Here is a 16,008-nt window from a genome sequence, read left to right on the forward strand (position 1 = left end):
ATGCTTGAGCTCACTGTTGCAGCCACCGTGTTGATCCACCTCGTTGAGGGTCTTCCTCTTTTCCGCTGACCCTGTACTCTGCCAAGCATGATGTCCTTCTCCAGGGACTGATCCCTCCTGACAACATGTCCAAATATGTAAGACGTGGTCTTACTGTCCTTGCCTCTAAAGAGCATTCTGGCTGGAAAGAGCAGAGGCAAGCAAATGAGGAGCTTTTTTAAGGTTGATGCAAAATTACTGTTGGAAAAACTAAGTCTGCCCTAATCTTGAAAATATGGTAACAGTGCATAGGTGGATCAGAGCACAATCAACAGGAAAGTGACTTAAAATTATGTGCCTTTGAGAGAGGAGTCTTTGAAACACATAGCTTCTGGGTGGTAGGGCGGGAGGCAAAACAGAAGGGAGAGGTGCCCTTTGAAAACTGGATAGTGAAGGAGACAATAATTAATGAAAAGTGAAATTTTAGGATCCTGAAGGTGGCATAGTGGTTAAGTGCTACGGCTGCTAACCAAAAGGTCGGCAGTTCAAATCTGCCAGGTGCTCCTTGGAAACTCTACGGGGCAGTTCTATTCTGTCCTATAGGGTCGCTATGAGTCGAAATCGACTCAATGGCAGTGGAAGGACAAAAGAACGTGCATGTGTGTGTGTAATAAACAATAAATTATATGTGTTCATATATATGTGTGCACGTGCACACACACACATACACACATATTAAAACGCCCCTCCTCCAATGAAATAAAAAGTCCACTGAAGTATCTGGATTTTGTTATACTAATAGAAGAGAACACCCTTTAAAAGGTAATCTTATAAAACATTACAATATCACAAAATTAGAACAAGAAAAAAAATTAAGAGATTCATATAGAATTAATGGGGGGGTGGCAGAAGGGAAATCAACACACAATAACGGGGGAAAATTCACCAGAAAAACAATCATGAAGCAAAAAAAAAAAAAAAAAAAACAAGCAAACAAACTGTAGGTATCATGGATTGAATCATGTCCCCCCAAAAATGTGCGTATCAACTTGATTAGGCCACGATTCCCAGTATTGTGTGGTTGTCCTTCATTTTGTGATTGCAATTTTATGTTGAAAGGATTAGGGTGGGATTGTAACACCACCCTTATTCAGGTCACCTCCCTGATCCAAGGTAAAGGGAGTTTCCCTGAGGTTTGGCCTACACCACCTTTTATCTCTGAAGAGACAAAAGGAAAGGGAAGTAAGCAGAGGGTTGGGGACATCATACCACCAAGAAAGCAGCACCAGGAGCAGAGTAGGTCCTTTGGACCCAGGGCCCCTGTGCCTGAGAAGTTCCTTGACCGTGAGAAGATTGAGGACAAGGGCCTTCCTCCAGAGCCAACAGAGAGAGAAAGTCTTCCCCTGGAGCTGACACCTTAATTTTGGACTTTAAACCTACTTTACCGTGAGGGAATAAACTTCTCTTTTTTAAAGCCATCCACTTGTGGTATTTCTGTTGTAGCAGCACTAGATAACTAAGACAACACTCCAAACATAATTAAACATACTTGTGTTGTAAAGAAGTTAAACTGGCCCATAGAGAGATCTGGTTTTTGCCCTCAGCCCTTTGGAATGTCATGCCTAATAAGAGTGTCTTTGTTCACCTGGGGCTGTGGGACACATCAGATATTCTAACAATATGTTTTAGGGTAGGGGCTCTAGGCCACACCAGGAAGTCTAAAAATGTGATTTACGGTTGTGGTTTTGGATCACCTTCACCTCCAGAAGGGCTGGAGACTGAGGTTAGCCACATGGGCAGCCAATCAAATTATTATGGGTTGAATTGTATCCCCAAATAAGATACGCTGAAGTTACAGTGCTAGTACCTGTCCATGTGACCTTTTGGAAACTGGGTGTTTACAGATAAAATCAAGTTGAGGCCATTAGGATAGGCCCTAATCTGACTGGTGTCCTTACAAGGAGGGAGTAAGAGACATAGACACAGGGGTAAGGCAATCTTGTGAAAATAGAAACAGAGATTGGAATTACATTGCCATAAACCAAGGAATGCCTGGGGCTACTGGAAGTTGGAAGAGACAAAGAAAGATTCTCTCCTAGAGGGCTCCAAGGGAGTATGTTTCAAACTGTTACTGCTGAGGGCATGGAGGCCCCCCGAACTCAATTGGTCTTTGTCCTTCTCTTGTACGAATACACAGAGGAGACAATTTTGGATTCAACTCCAACAGGTTTTGTGACAACTAAAAGGTGTCAGAGAGAACTCAAGCCGCTCCAAAGGTCTGACTTGGAAAGTGGGGGCAAGTTTAGGGCTTATATGCGGTCGGTGGAGACAACAGAGTAATGAATGTTTAGTGGGTTTCTTTCGAGGGCAGGTACCTCTCAGAATGGCTACGCATACTACTAGGTTGCACAGGCATCTGGAACACCGCTTATATTCAAGATGGGGTCCTCTCAGCAGCCCTTGGCATCACTTATTATGGGATACAGCACAGGTGCACTGATCTTTTTGGTAGGCTAAGGAAAGTCAAAGAGCAGTCACACTTTGTTCCTCTGCGCATGTGAAGAAGGAACCAGAAAAACAGAAAGAAAAAAAAAAAGGAGGTAGTAATTCACTGGTTGTTTTAACACTAAGAAGGACGTAGTAATTCATGGTCATTTTCACTTATTTCATGTTGGCAGAGTGTGGTTCCTGTTTACTCAACTTTTACATGGTAATCTTTTAACAGCTCTTTTGTTCCACCAGCACAGTTAACCCTATCTGTCTCAAAACCACCCTGTTTATGGTACTTTGTTATAGCAGTCCTAGGAAACTAATACATGGAGCTATGTAACTGAGCTTCAATAATAACTGACACCAAAGCTCAGCTGAATTTCTCTGATTGGCAATTCTTCATGTATATTTTCACACAGTGTTGCTGGGAAAAGCAGTGTTGCCTGCAAGGCCACTTGCAGAGGACAACTAGAAGATCTGTGTTTTGAAATTTCCTGGCCTCTGCCCCATATATCTCTTCTCTTAGCTGATTTTAATCTATACCCTTTCATTTTAATGAATTGTAATGATAACAGCTTTCAGTAAGTTCTGTGAGCCCTTCTAACGAATTACTAAACCTGGGAGTGGTCTTGGGGACCTTCAAACTTGCAACTGGTGTCAGAAGTGAGGATGGCCTTGACAACTGCCTCCTGTACTTAATAATACTCAAAGCAAATATTTGTGGATATGAAAAAAAAAAAAAGAAACCTAGAATCAGAAATTTAAAAATTCTGAAATCCAGAAAAGGCAAGAAGAAATTTAAAGACAGAGTTGATTGAACTCAAGAAAGAAAAGGATTAAGAAAAGAAGTCCTAGAAATTAAATTATAGGATGATTAAATGATAATAGACTCAAGTAAAAAAAAAAAAAATTAAAGGGCATTGAGGGAAGACATAAAAACAAATAATAGAATGAAAATAAGAAAAAGATTGTTCACAATAGCAAAAAGATGGAAACAACCTAGATGCCCATGAACAGATAAATGAATAAACTGTGGTACATACACAATGGAGTATTATGCAATGATAAAGACAACAATGAATCTGTGAAGCATTTCATAACATGGATGAATATGGATGACATTATGCTGAGTGAAATAAGCCAATCAGAAAAGGACAAATATTGTATGAGACCACTACTATAAAAACTCATGAAAAGGTTTACATACAAAAAAGAAACAATCTTCAATGCAAATACACTTAATAAACAATAGACAAGTGGAAACTGGTGAAGGGTAAGACAGTACACAATACTATGGAAGCTGGCACAAGGCAAGGTCATCGTAGTTCCATAGAAACATCCAAACTCCCTGAGGGACCGAATTACTGGGCTGAAGGCTGTGGGGACCACGATCTTGGGGAATATCTAGCTCAACTGGCATAACATAGTTTATAAAGAATATGTTCTACATTCTACTTTGGTGAGTAGCGAGCGTCCGGGGTTTTAAAAGCCTGTGAACGGCCATCTCAGATACTCCACCGGTCTCTCCCCTTTGAAAGCAAAGAAGAATGAAGAAAAATAAACATATAAGGGTAAGATTAGTCCAAATGACTAATGGACCACATCTACCATGGCCTCCACCAGACTGAGTCCAGAACAACGAGATGGTGCCCAGCTACCGCCACTGACTGCTGACAGGGATCACAATAGAGGGTCCCAGATGGAGCTGGAGAAGAATGTGGAACAAAATTGTAACTCAAAAAGAAAGACCAGACTTGCTGGTCTGACAGAGACTGGAGAAACCCTGAGAGTATGGACCCTGGACACCCTTTCAGCTCAGTAATGAGGTTACTCCTGATGCTCACCCTTCAGCCAAAGACTGAACAGACTCATGGAACAAAACAAGACTAAAGGGGCATCAGCCCTGGGACAGGGACTAGAAGGCAGGAAGGAATAAGAAAGCTGGTAATAGGGAGCCCAGGGTTGAGAAGGGAGAGTGTTGACATGTAGTGGGGTTGTTAACCAATGTCATGGAAAAATGTGTGTACTAACTGTTTGATGAGAAACTAGTTTGTTCTGTAAACCTTCATCTATAGTAAGATAAAAAAAAAAAAAATGAGAAAAAGAAGTAAAAAAAAAAGGTAGTGGTAATGAAAGGTAAGCAAAAAAAGAATAACTTTCATATCACTGGATTCCTGAAGAAGAAAACAAAGGGTGGGGGGGAGGGAGAAAGAGAAAACAAACAAAAAACCTCTAATATTTAAAACTATAATCTAAAAAACTTAATAGAAATTACAAAAAGACTTGAATATATGCATTAAAAATGTCCACTGGGTAGCTGAGAAAATTAACATAAAATGACTAACTCTGAAATATATCATAGTAAAACAGATTGAAAAGATTAAAAAAAAAAAAAAATCTCCACTGCTTCCAGGCAAAATTATCAAATAACTTATAAAAGAAACAAACATTTGCTACACACACACTCACAATCTGCATGTATTCTTTGGTACTTCTGTTCCCCAAAAGACTGAGCTGGGTGCATTTTACAATCTAAAATGGCACTGCCCTAAAAGATACAAAAAGCAATTCAACAAATTCAAATTCGAAGACCATTAAAATGTTTTCAAGTTCAATTGTTAGTATAAATTACCATAGGTAGATTACTTAAAAAAAAAATTGGTTTATATCTGGAAGATATGCATACAAAGGGTTAAAAGATATAACCTTTTAAGATTTAGCTCTAATCCTAGATTGTTTCAGATTTTAAATCCTGGAAGTCATGCCTCTATTATTACATTGGCTGCCCGTCTGATACCATTGTCACACCAATGTATAAAGCCTCTGAACCACACTTGGAGTTGGCAAAGTAGGCTGTAGGGTTCAGCATTAAGTATCATCATGGCTGTTAAAATTACAATTCACATTCATTACAAGTTGTAAATGTTATATTTCCTAATTAAAGGATGATTTTTTTAAAAGGAAAAAAAATGTTAGAAAACTCAAATATACCAATTACAACGGAAAATATTAGAAAGGAGGCTAAATACTTATCATTGAAAAAAACAACAAGCCTTGATGGCTTCACAACTGAGTTAATATTTAAAGAATAGGTAATTTTAACATTAAATTATTCTAGTTTATAAAAAAGGATGTAATCTTTTTCTTAATTCAATTTAGGAAGGGAGCATAGCTTTAATACTGACAAGATAAAATCATAGTTAATGGAAACTGCTGACGAATCTCACTTAGGAATATAGGTACAACATTTTAAAAAACAGCAATGCAGCAAACAAGTAATACACTATGACTAATTAGTGTTTATTCCAGGAATGCAAGAGGGGTTCATGTTAGCACACCTACCAACATAATCTACTATATCAACAACTTGCAAAATTAAATATATATATATGAAAATAGTAATAAATATTGATAAGTCCTTTGATAAAATTCAGCACCATTCCTAAAAGAAAATTTATAAGTAGATTAAAGTAGAATAAATCTATTTCAGTGTAATAAAGCTATTTACAAAAAACTGAGAGCAAGTAATTTTTACATGCCAAAATACTAAAATAATTTCTACTAACATCAGTAACTAAACAAGAATGACTATTTTCACTATTATTATTCAGCAATGTTTATAAATCTAGAAAATTTATTACAGGAAAAAAGATAAATAATGGGTGTTAATGTTTCAAAAGCAGCCCTGGTGGCACAGTGGTTAAAAGCACTCGTCTGTGAACCAAAATGTCAGTGGTTTGAATCCTCCAGCCACTCTGAGGGAGAGAGACGTGACAGTGGGTTTCCATAAAGATTTACAGCCTTGGAAACCCTATGGGCAGTTCTACTCTATCCTATGTGGTCTCTATGAGGCAGAATCAAATTGACGGCAGTGGGCTGTGGGAATGTTTCAAAATTACGAGACATAGCTATCTTTTTGCTGGTAATGTGCTTGAATAATTAGAAAATCTTAAATTACAAAAAAATCATATTGGAATAAATATAGGAGGTTAGATACAAGATATACACATTAAAAACTAATAACTTTTACTTGCAATAAAACCCATTGCCGGCGAGTTGATACCAACTCATAGCTACCCTACAGGACAGAATAGAACCATCCCATAGGGTTTCCAAGGAGCAGCTAGTGGATTCGAACTGTCAACCTTTTAGTTAGCAGCCAAGCTGTTAACCACTGTGCTACCAGGGTGCCTTCTTTGCAATAAACCTGTTGCTGTTGATTCCAACTCGTAATGACCCTATAAACCAAAAAAAAAAAAAACCCACTGCCACCAAGTTGATTCCGACACATAGCGACCCTATAGGACACAATAGAACTGCCCCCATAGAGTTTCCAAAGACTCTTGGAGGATTTGAACTGCTGACCTCTTGGTTAGCAGCTGTAGCACTTAATCACTATGCTACCAGGGTTTCCAAAGAAGAAAATATTTCACTTCGAATAGTAACAAAGCACATAAACTATTTAGGGGTGAATGGACAAGAAACAGGATCACCATGAAAAATATTAAAAAACCTTAGTAAAAGTTATGAAATATAATCTAAACAAATGGCAGCAGACTATGGTCTTAGGTGGGAAGACTTAACAAATATACCACTGAAAATTATATAAAATGTACTGCATTCCAATTAGATTTCTAACAGATATTTTTGGAGAAGGATTAGCTAAAATTCTTAAATTTGTATGGAAAAATAGATGCCTAAGTAAAGCTAAGAAAATTATGGGGAAAAAAATGGTAAAGGTATTAGGCAATGCAATAAACACACTACAATCAAATTGATTTGGAATGTTCAAAGTATTAGACAAATAAATCAGTGAAACAGAACATACTCTAGAAATGGTTCTCAGTATTAATGAAAATTTTATACATAACAAAGTGATGGGAAAATGATCAGTACAAAAAACATTAGGCAACCAATGGGCAATTGCAAAGGAGCTCTGGTGGTGCAGTGGTTAAAACACTCACTTGCTAACCAGAAGGTCAGTGGTTTGAAGCCACCAGCAGCTCCATGGGATGGCTTTTTTTTTTTTTTTTTTAATCTTTACAGAAGCAGACTGCCACATCTTTCTCCCGTGGAGCTGCTGATGGCTTCAAACCACTGACCTTCTGGTTAGCAAGTGAGTGTTTTAACCACTGCACCACCAGAGCTCCTTTGCAATTGCCCATTGGTTCAGCCTTGGAAATCCTATGGGTAAGTTCTACTCTGTCCTATAGGTCGCTATGAGGAGGAAGCGACTCAACGGCAACGGGTTTTTGTTTTTTTTTTATTACATATTTACTTGGAATTCCTAATATCAAAGTGAGTAATATTTCAAAGAAAATTATGATGAAGTAAAAGTGAACACAGAGTATACATATTAACACATGCTGAATTCATGTTAAAATCTACTTCTGTGGCTTGAGGTACTGGTAGAAAAAGAATATACTACAGCCAGCCATTTCATATTAAACTTTTTATTAAAACTGTGTCTTTACAACGTATTTAAAATGGCATGTCCCACAGACAAATACTTAAGGAAAAAAAATTTCCAAATGCAATCATTGGTACACAAATTTAAGAACATAATTAAAACCAAGCTAAATATTTATATATACACATATTCTAATTCATGTCAGTGACCTGGAATACCTGAGTTTTCAAGCTGTTGATTTTCCAGATAGTGTAAAACATTTTTTTATCTACTTTATGGCAGACACAGCCCACTCGGAAAGATTAACTTTGGTCGATAAATGCTGTCTCCTAAGAATCACACAGAAGTCCTCAATGGGATTAAGATTTCTCTTCAGAGGTTTCTTCCAAGTGGAGGTCAGTCTGTGATGTAAGGAAGGATTCCCACGTAGCAAGGCACTAAAAAATGGAAACATACCACCATGAGATCAACAATAGTTACTTTCAAAGTCAAAAAGACTAATAAATACTGATGTATTTGTTCCTATAGCAGTCTGTCCTACTTTCTCCCATCAACTTGCAAAATCTTTGTTATTTTCTACATATTTCAACCCTTAATAAGGGCTGCTATTGTTAAATAAGGGAAAAACTATATTAATGGTTAAAAGATTCGAACTATTGTTGTTCTTGGTAGGTGCTGTTGAGTTGGTGCCCAACTCATAGAAAGGACCATTATGCTTCACAGGTTTTCACTGGCTGATTTTCAGAAGTAGATCATCAAACCTTTCTTCCTTCTTTGACTTAGCCTGGAAGCTCCACTGAAACTTGCTCAGCATTATAGTAACATGCAAGCCTCCACTGACAGAGGAGTGGTGGCTGTGCTTGAGGTGCACTGGCCAGGAATCGAACCCAGATCTCCTTGCATGGAAGGCAAGAATTCTACCTCTGAACTACCACTGCCCTTAGCACTAGTTTCTTTAAATAATCCGCTACTACTCCACTGTCAGAACAGAAAACAGAGCTCTGATCTATAGACAAAAAGAAGGACATGTTTTGATCCAAGGAGTCAGGCATTAAGCACCTAAAAAGGAACACAAGCACGCCCTCAACCAGATTTGAATCCCACTCTATCAAGTGTGAGGCATGTGAATTTGGGAAAGCTGAGGAGCTTTTATTAGTTTCTTCAGCTATAAACTAGACTAATGACAGTACTTACCAATAAGGCGACTACGAAAATTAGATGAATAAAATCTAATTCTGTGTAAATCTCTATGCAGAATGCTGGGCACAAAGTAAATGCTCCAAAAATTAGCAATTATTATGTTATGACGATCTGTTGGGATTCAGTGGTGAGCCTGGGGCATTAATGTGTCACAGGAAATGAAAAAGGATCAGAGGGGATTGAAGGTGGTAGTGACACACAAGCATAATGTGGCTTATTTCATGATTTTGCCTAGGGCTGTTTTTCTGATGAAAAAAAAAAGATAGACTAGTCTAAATTATCCATGTGAAGTTTATCCACAGCATAATTTTAATACTCTGTATACATTTATGATTCTTCTAAAACATATTTACTGTAATGGTGAGTCAGCCTAAGCTATACCTAATTAGGGAAGAAAATGTGCTTTTCCCAAATGTGGGCAGACTGTTAAATGTACATGTTTTTTATACATTTCAAAGCTGGACTTCTCTTCCTAAATATTACCTGAATTTAGGAGAAGTACTATTTCATTTCTTTTCCCTCTAATCCTTTCACATTTTTAACATGCCCATATCTGACAACCAGTACTAACTGGCAGACCAGAGATTTTCCAAATACTATAAAAACATGAATCATGAAAACCTTCATTATAAGTGGGCTGTGTTCCAAAAAATATTTGTGTGTGTATGTATTTTCAAACTGATCATTTAGAACTTGAAAAGCATTTTGTCAAATCAGGTTTTTATAAAGGTTATATATAGTTTTGTGATTCTGCGATAGTCCCCAAAAGAGTATGAAATTAATAATGTGGCCATTAGACTGTATATTTGCATAGGAACAATAAAATAACACTGTTGAAAAACCTAATTATCAAATAAAAACAAAAATTCTGGATAAAATATACTTATTTTGTAATCCATTTATTTTGAAAACCTGGCTTGAAAAAATGCAGGTCTTATGAGAATAATCAAGTCTATGGAAACTTTATGGGATATTTTTGCTTTAAAAAGCTCTAGAGAGTACTGGAAGTCAAGAAAAATGCAAGAAGCACAGCCACTGCAGTGAATCAGACATGGGTCTCCCTTTATCTTTTGGTGAGTTACTAACTTCACCTTCATTACATGTACAATAGTAATAATTTATCTCATAAACCCACCAAAAAACCCACCACTGTTGAGTCGATTCCGACTCATAGTGACCCTATAGAACACAGTAGAACTGCCCATAGAGTTTCCAAAGAGTGCCTGGTGGATTCGAACTGCTGACCTCTTGGTTAGCAGCCATAGCATTTAACTACTACGCCACCGGGGTTTCCAATTTATCTCATTGGGATGGAGAAATAACTAAATAAGACAGGCATACAGAAAGAGTGGGTAGGGAAGACAAATAGGACCAGGTAGTTACTACAGAGACCGCCAGGTCATAGCGGCCTCTTTTTAGATAGCATACGAGAAGAAGACAGATGTCTTTAAGTATATCTACATATTTACACCCATGGAAGAGGATAAAAGATAAATGCTTCACATTTAAAAATACTATTCAAATTAGAAATCAAAGTAATATATAAGTGACCATATAATTTTCCATGATTTGAGATGGGGGAGCATAAAACCCCCATTCATTCAATAAGTAGTTTTGGGTTCTTACTGTGTGCCAGGGACTATGAAAGTGTGGGGGTAACAGTCCTTGACCTCACAGACCTGTGATTTAGCAAGTAACACCAATGAGCAAAGATAATCACCTATAGGGACTATGAAGTTACAGGGTACCACTGGAGTAAGTAACAGTGGGATCTAAATTGGACTAGGGTATGCTAACTAATGTTTCCTAGTGGAAGTGATCAATGAGTTGAGACTGAAGAATGAGCAGAAGGTAAATCCATGTGTATGATTTTGGAAGGGCAACAGGGAAAAGACAATATAGTGTAGTGGTTAAGAACTCAGGCTCAGGACTTCTGCTGCTGGCCAACATAGTGTAACAGGGACTGAATTTACTCTTCTGCTGAAAATCAAGCCAAACCAAACCAAAAAACAAACAACAAACACCAGTCAAAAATATGAACGATGTTTTTCAAGACCCTGAACATCAGGCAATGAAGGAGAGTGATCCCTGAGAAATGAGAAACAAATGGAGTGAGCCCTATTATTGTCTCAGCTTACTGCTTTAAGAGAACTTCCAGGGCATGGTGGAGGGAGGGTGAACTTGGATATGGCCTGGCAGATTCCCTTAGTTGAAGAGATGCAGATAAGGGAAAACAACGCAGCTAGAGTTCACAGGGCAGAGTGCCAGAGAAGAGAGAGATACAGACAGAGGGAGACCACCAGAGTACTGAAAAATCCACTGGAGATAATCAGAGTGAACAATGTCTAGCATTTTCATAGGGCACAGAATAGTGAAGGATTCCATCAAGCAGAGGGAAACCTCATAATTCATGGAGTATTGGGTAGAATACAAAGAAAGGTCTTACTTTAATAGTGAGAAACTGTTATCCCTACACTAAAAGCTGCCCAAGTAACACCTAACTAATCTTAAAAGCTGACCCCAAAGGATCAAACTACTTCCAAGTAACATGACTGCGTCTCAGAACAAAGCTCAAGAATAGTTACACAAAAATATCCAGTATAATACAAGGTATAATTCACAACGTGTGGCATCCAACTAAAGATTACCAGGAATGCACAGAAGCAGGAAAAAACAACCCATAATGAAGAGAAAAGTCAATCGATTGTAACGGACCCACACTTGACAAAAAATTAGTAGACGAGGACACCGAAGCAGTTATTATAACTGAGTTCCAGATGTTCAAAGAGTTCAGTAGAGACATGAAAGATATTTTTAAAAGACTCAAATAGAACTTCTAGAGATAAAAACTACAATGTGAGAGATGAAAAATATACTGGATAGAATTAATGGCATATAAGAAATTGCAGAAGATTAGTGAAATTAAAGCTCATTAATAGAAAATATCTTACCAAAAGAAGCCACACACACACACACATGCACACACACAGAGAAAATAAAAGAAATAAGGAACGGAAAAAAGGTACAGAGCATCAGTGGGCTGTGGAGCCACCTGAAACAGCGTAACATACGAATAATTAGATTCCTTAAGAGGGGTGGGCAGAAAACATACTTGAAGAAATAAAAGCCCAAACTTTGCCCAAATTTGATGAAAATTCTAAATCCAGAGATTCAAGAAACCCAAGAAATCTCAAACACAAGAAACATAAAGAAAAGTGTCCTGTGCCACTTCATAATCATATTCCTCAAAACCAATGATAAGGAAAAATTCTGAAAAAAAAGCACATAAAAAAATATGTACAGAGGACCAAGGATAAGGATAGTAGCTTTTCTTATCAGAAATAATGCAAGAGAGAAGACTATGGAGCAACTTTTTTAAAGTTGTGAAAGAAAAAATACTATCAACCTACAATTCTATACACAGCAAAAATATCCACTATCAATGAAGTAAAAAGATGTTTCCAAATATACAAAAGCTACAGGAGTTATCACCAGTAGACCACATTACAAAGAGATTAAAAAAAAAGAAAGAAAAAAAGGTCCTTCAGGCAAAAGGAAAATGACACAAGGTGTAAATACGGATCTGTACAAACAAATGAGGAATGATGGACATGGTAGCTACATGTGTACACGTATAATTTTTTTTCTTATTTAAACTTATTTAAAATATAATTGACTACTTTATCAAAAATAATAATAAGGTCTTATGAGGGGGTCCTCTAAATATATGATAAAAACAGCAAAAAGGCCAGGGGAATGGGAATAGAAAGATATAACTGTAGGTTCTTATCTGACAGATAAAGTGGTATAACATCACTTGATAAGATGCATACAATAAGCCTAACATAACAACTAAAATAATAAAAGAAACTGTTACACCTAATTTGCCAACAAATGATACAAAATGTAATTACGTAAAATTGACTATAACCCAAAAGAAGGCGAAAATGAGAGCAAAAAACAGATGGAACAAACAGAAAACAAATAATAATAGACTCGAATATAACCATATCAATAATCAGCTTATTTGTCAACAGCTTAAACACCTTAACATACAGCAGAAATTGTTCTATTAAATTAAAAAAAGACCCGACTATATTGTGTTCCTAAGAAATGTACTTTAAATATAAAGGTTAAAATAGAATGGATCAAAAAAATTTAAACCAGGTAACCCATGTCAAAATAAAGTTGGGTTGGCAATATTAACATCAGAGGAAGTAGGTTTCAAAGGAAAGAATATTATCAAAAATTAAAAAAAAAAAAAGGACCATTTCACAATGATACAGGAGCTAATTCATCTAAAGGAAAAAAAAATTCCAAACATTTATACATATAATGAGAGAGTTTCAATATACATGACAGAAATGCAAGGAGGAAGACAAGTTCACAATTATAGTTGATTTCAATACCCCTCTCTCAAGAATTCATACCAACAATGATATAGAAAATTTGAACACTATCAACCAACTTAACCTAAATAACACCTATAGAACAAAATCAGAATACATGGTTTTTCCAAGTGAACACACAACATTTATCAAGACAGACCATATTCAGGGCAATAACTAAGTCTCACTAAATTTAAAATGATTCAGGTCATATAAAGTATGTTCTCTGAATACATGGAATTAAATTAGAAATCAATAACAGATAGATAAGGAACCCTGGTGGTACAATGGTTAAGCGCTCAGCTGCTAGCCAAAAGGTCAGTGGTTTAAGCTCATCAGTCGCTCCATAGGAGAAAAGACCTGGTGATCTGCTCCATGTTCCCATAAAGATTACCACCTAGGAAACCCTATAGGGCAGCTTTACTCTATCCAATAGGGTCGCTATGAGTCAGAGTCAACTCAATGGCACACAACAGCAACCACAACAGCAGCAGAAAGATTTCTATAAAATCCCCAAATATTTGAAATCTAAATAGGACACTTAAATTAACCTAGTGATCAATTAGGAAATCAAAATAATAATTAGTACTTTTAATAAAAATGAAACCATATTGAAATGTATGGGATGTCTCTGAAGAAATACATAGAAATCGATAGTACTCAATGTTATATAAGAAGGTCACAAATCAATGACCTTAATTTCTATCTTAAGAATTAAAAAAGGACAACGGATTATACAATGTAAGCAGACCAAGAAAAAAAAAAGACCCAGAAAAGATCAGAGCAGAAATCCATGAAATGGAAAAAAGAAAAACAATAGGGAAAAGTCATTAAAACAAAAAACTGGATCTTTTGGATCAATAAAATCAATAAAGCTCTAGTCAGGTTGATCATAAAAAAAGGAAGACAATATAAATTACCAATATAAAAAATGACAGAGGTGACATCACTTCAGATTCTACTGGTATGAGAAAGAATGTAAGCATTGTGAACAACTTCATGGCTATATATTTGACAAATCATATGAAATGGACAAATTCCTTGAAAGACACCAACTACCAAAATTCACTCCAGAAGAAACTGATAACCTTAATAGCCCTATACTTATTAATGAATTTTAATTTGTAGTTACATGTCTTCCTACAAAGAAAACCTCAAGCCCAGATCGCCTGACTGGTAAATTATAGAAATAATACCAATGCAACATAAACTCTTCAAAAAAACTGAAAAGGTAGGAATATTTCCCAGCTAATTCTATTGGATATACACATTAGGCACATAACAAAACAAGGGAAACAAAGAACTACAGACCCATATCTCTCATGAACATAAATATAAAAATTCTGAATAACATTTTGGCAAATCAAGTCCAGTGATCTATACAAAAAATTATACATCTGGACCAAATGGAGTTTATCCCAAGAACGAAAGCTGTATTAGCATTCAAATATTACTTTATATAATTCATTATATTAAACTAAGAAAGCATGATCATATAATCATCTCAACTGACACAGAAAAAGCATTTGCAAAGTTAAAATGTCAATTCCTTTTTTTTTTTCTTTAATGTGAATCAATATTTATACTATTTACTGGTACGTGTGATCAGGCAGCAAGAGTGTGAACATTTGTCACACGAGTGGCAGAGGGGCTGGCTGGAGGGGAACAATTTTTCTTCCATATTTGTGAATTACAAAGCCCCCTTCCCCCAAAAGTGAGCTTGGGTAGGGAGGCAGGAAGAAGTAGGGCTCACATAGCTGTAGACCCAGACACTCATTCTTACAATGTCAACTCTTGATAAAAACTCTTAGCAAATAAGAAATAGGAAAGAACTTCCATAACCCAAGGAAGAATGTCTGCATAAAACCTACAGCTAACATTGTAATTAATGTTGAAAGATTGGGTGATCAGAAACAAGACAAGGATGTTCACTTTCAACACTCTATTCAACCTTGTACTGGAGGTTTTAGCTAGGTCTGTAATCCAATTAAAAGAATTAAAGGCATCCACTCTGAAAAGGAAGAAGTAAAAGTGTTTCTGTTCACAGAAAACATGATTGTACATGTAGAAAACACAAAGGAATCTACAAAAAAAAGCTACTAGAACTATATCAGCGTGTTTAGCTGCTCTGAAGAAAAGAAGATCAATATACAAAAATCCACTGTTTTTACATACTAGCAGTGAACAATTGGAGTTGAAATTAAAAAACAGTAACATACAAGAGCACAAAAATATTAAATATTTAGGGACAAATTTGTCTAATGGTATTTAACCTGATACACTAAATTTACAAAACACTGCTGAGAGAAATTAAAGAAGACCTAAATAAATGGAGAAATATATATTTTCACAAGCTGGAAGACTCAATAGTGTTAAAATGTCAATTTTCCCAAAATTGAGTTATATAGATTCAACACAGTTCCTATCAAAATCCCAGCAGATTATTTTTGTATAAATTGAAAAGTTATTTCTAAAAGTGATATGGAAATACAAAGGCTCTAGAATAGCTAAAATAACTCTGAAAAAGAACAAAATTTGAGG

The 16,008-nt window shown here is 36.3% G+C and overlaps 1 protein-coding gene across 2 annotated transcripts in view; it reads right to left on the minus strand.

Annotated features, from left to right (window-relative positions):
- Positions 1-7,942: 7,942 nt before the first annotated feature.
- The window catches only part of SNX7 (sorting nexin 7), a 124,601-nt gene continuing 116,535 nt past the window's right edge, over positions 7,943-16,008 (minus strand). For both annotated transcript variants that reach the window (XM_049875759.1, XM_049875760.1), the window contains exon 9: positions 7,943-8,316. In XM_049875759.1, coding sequence (XP_049731716.1) covers positions 8,239-8,316 — 78 coding nt within the window. In that variant the 3' untranslated portion in view covers positions 7,943-8,238. The remainder of the gene's footprint in view (positions 8,317-16,008) is intronic.

Source organism: Elephas maximus, chromosome 3 (assembly GCF_024166365.1).
Source record: "Elephas maximus indicus isolate mEleMax1 chromosome 3, mEleMax1 primary haplotype, whole genome shotgun sequence".
Taxonomy (NCBI): domain Eukaryota; kingdom Metazoa; phylum Chordata; class Mammalia; order Proboscidea; family Elephantidae; genus Elephas; species Elephas maximus.